The sequence below is a fragment of the Aplysia californica genome, unplaced genomic scaffold (genome assembly GCF_000002075.1).
Source record: "Aplysia californica isolate F4 #8 unplaced genomic scaffold, AplCal3.0 scaffold00025, whole genome shotgun sequence".
NCBI lineage: Eukaryota > Metazoa > Mollusca > Gastropoda > Aplysiida > Aplysiidae > Aplysia > Aplysia californica.
Genome location: NW_004797295.1, coordinates 739497 through 741419, shown reverse-complemented (window position 1 = coordinate 741419; position 1923 = coordinate 739497). Strand labels below are relative to the sequence as shown.

General features: G+C 39.1%; 1 protein-coding gene across 1 annotated transcript in view; it reads left to right on the top strand.

Annotated features, from left to right (window-relative positions):
• Positions 1-1923, top strand: part of LOC106013418 — a 10463-nt gene that overhangs the window by 4358 nt on the left and 4182 nt on the right. The window contains exon 2 of the mRNA XM_013089110.2: positions 998-1170. Within this exon, the coding sequence (XP_012944564.1) occupies positions 998-1170 (173 nt within the window). The remainder of the gene's footprint in view (positions 1-997; positions 1171-1923) is intronic.

Sequence of the window (1923 nt, the reverse complement as noted above, 5' to 3'; positions counted from 1 at the left end):
GTGTGTGTGTGTGTGTGTGTGTGTGTGTGTGTGTGTGGAAATTTCCACACAGACTCGCATCTAGTCAGTGTGGTGAAACTATTGGTAAAAGACCCAAGAGTTTCTCACGAGTACGCTCGCCCGGTTTAATCAGCCACAAAGACCGTACCGTGGTATTTTTTAAAGAATAATTTGGTGTAATTTATAGCCTTACCAGACGCACATAGCGGGTGGTTGGTGTATGCTTTGGTGTGGTTTGCTCCTTCTTTCCCACCGAACATATATCGTCCTTATCTCTTGTTATTTTCTTTGTAAGTTACTCTCTACTGACACTACACCTCTTAATCTTCGGCACTTACGAGTATATGACCTTATTTTGTTGCAAGTGTTGTAAAACTCTTACCAAAACTACAATGTTTAAACTAAAGGCACAAATACGTACGTTTGGAGGAAGCCCTTACATTTTCGTGTCTTCGGTGTGGGAGTCCATTCTTCGCCCATTTTAATCCTCAGCTGACAGATCATTGCAAAATAAGCAAAACAAAAGACAGGATGTTCAAACAAAATAATGCCACATCAACACCAGAGAGGGGGAGGTCGTGGCACACAAGTGACACACATGAAGCGGTGGAGTTATGCCCTCTGTTGAACTGACAGCGAACTATTTATATCCGACTAATTATTAGGGTCTCTCCTTTAGGTAGTTATCATTATAATGGTAAATGTTGTTTCGTTATAAAGCACATATCTATCTCCCATTACCCACTGTCTCCTCATTGCGTGTATTAAATTTTTTTTTTATTTGATGAATGTTTATTTGAGTTAATTTAATTTAGTTTTATTATATCTAATTTCGTTAAATTTTATTTTATTTTATTTCATTTTATTTCATATTTTATTGTACCATTTTATTGGAAGTTGCCGTTGCTCCGGATAGTGTAAACAATTTGGTTGCTCAAAGTTGGGACCCGTATCATTCTTCTCACTAACAAATTAATTCATTATTGGTATTTCGCAGTCACTGTGCTCAAGACCTTTATACTGAACCTCTGGGAGGCACTGACCATCAGCAGCTACTACGTGTGCCATGCAGTGGTGCGCACTTTACAGAGAGTGGTTTGGTCCTGCAACGGCGTAAAAGATCATATGGTCATGGCAGAGTATGGGGCAGTCTACGAAAGCTGTGTGCAGGTATGCTTAAACTTTAGTTGTAGATTTTTGTTATACAGACCAGGTACGGTACTTTGGAAGAATAACCAACTTGGTCCCTCTACAGGGTGCAGGGATATGGTTAAAAACATTTAAAACAGGACGGGGAAAATTCGGACTCTCCTCGGATTCGAACCTCGAACTTATATAATCTTGATATTATCTTGATCAGATGCAAATTACGAATATGTTTGGGTTGTTACTGTACTGTTTTGTGGTGTGATTAAAATTTTTTAAAACTTATTTCAAGAAAGTATTTGAGTTAGTTCCCCACATTATACGAATGGATGGCCTGCAGTAAACCAAAGACAAAGCACGTGAACTGAACTGAAATTTAAGAGAAAACAATAATATAATACAGAGATGATACACCCGAGTAGGTATGGTCATTAGAGGGCACACACACACACACACACACACACACACACACACACACACACACACACACATACACAACCTTTTTATTTGAACTAAATCAATATGATCTAGACCATCTGAAACAGCTTCAGTATGTGGTTCAGAAGTCATACTTGCTACGTTGAATGGATTTCTGATGGAAAAAATGAGCCCTTTGGACCCAAAGTTGATCTCCCGTTCAGTGAATATTATGTTGTGTGTTTATGTATACGCATACGCATGCAGACGTAAACACACACACACACACACACACACACACACACACAAACACACACACACACACACACACACACACACACACACACACACACACACACA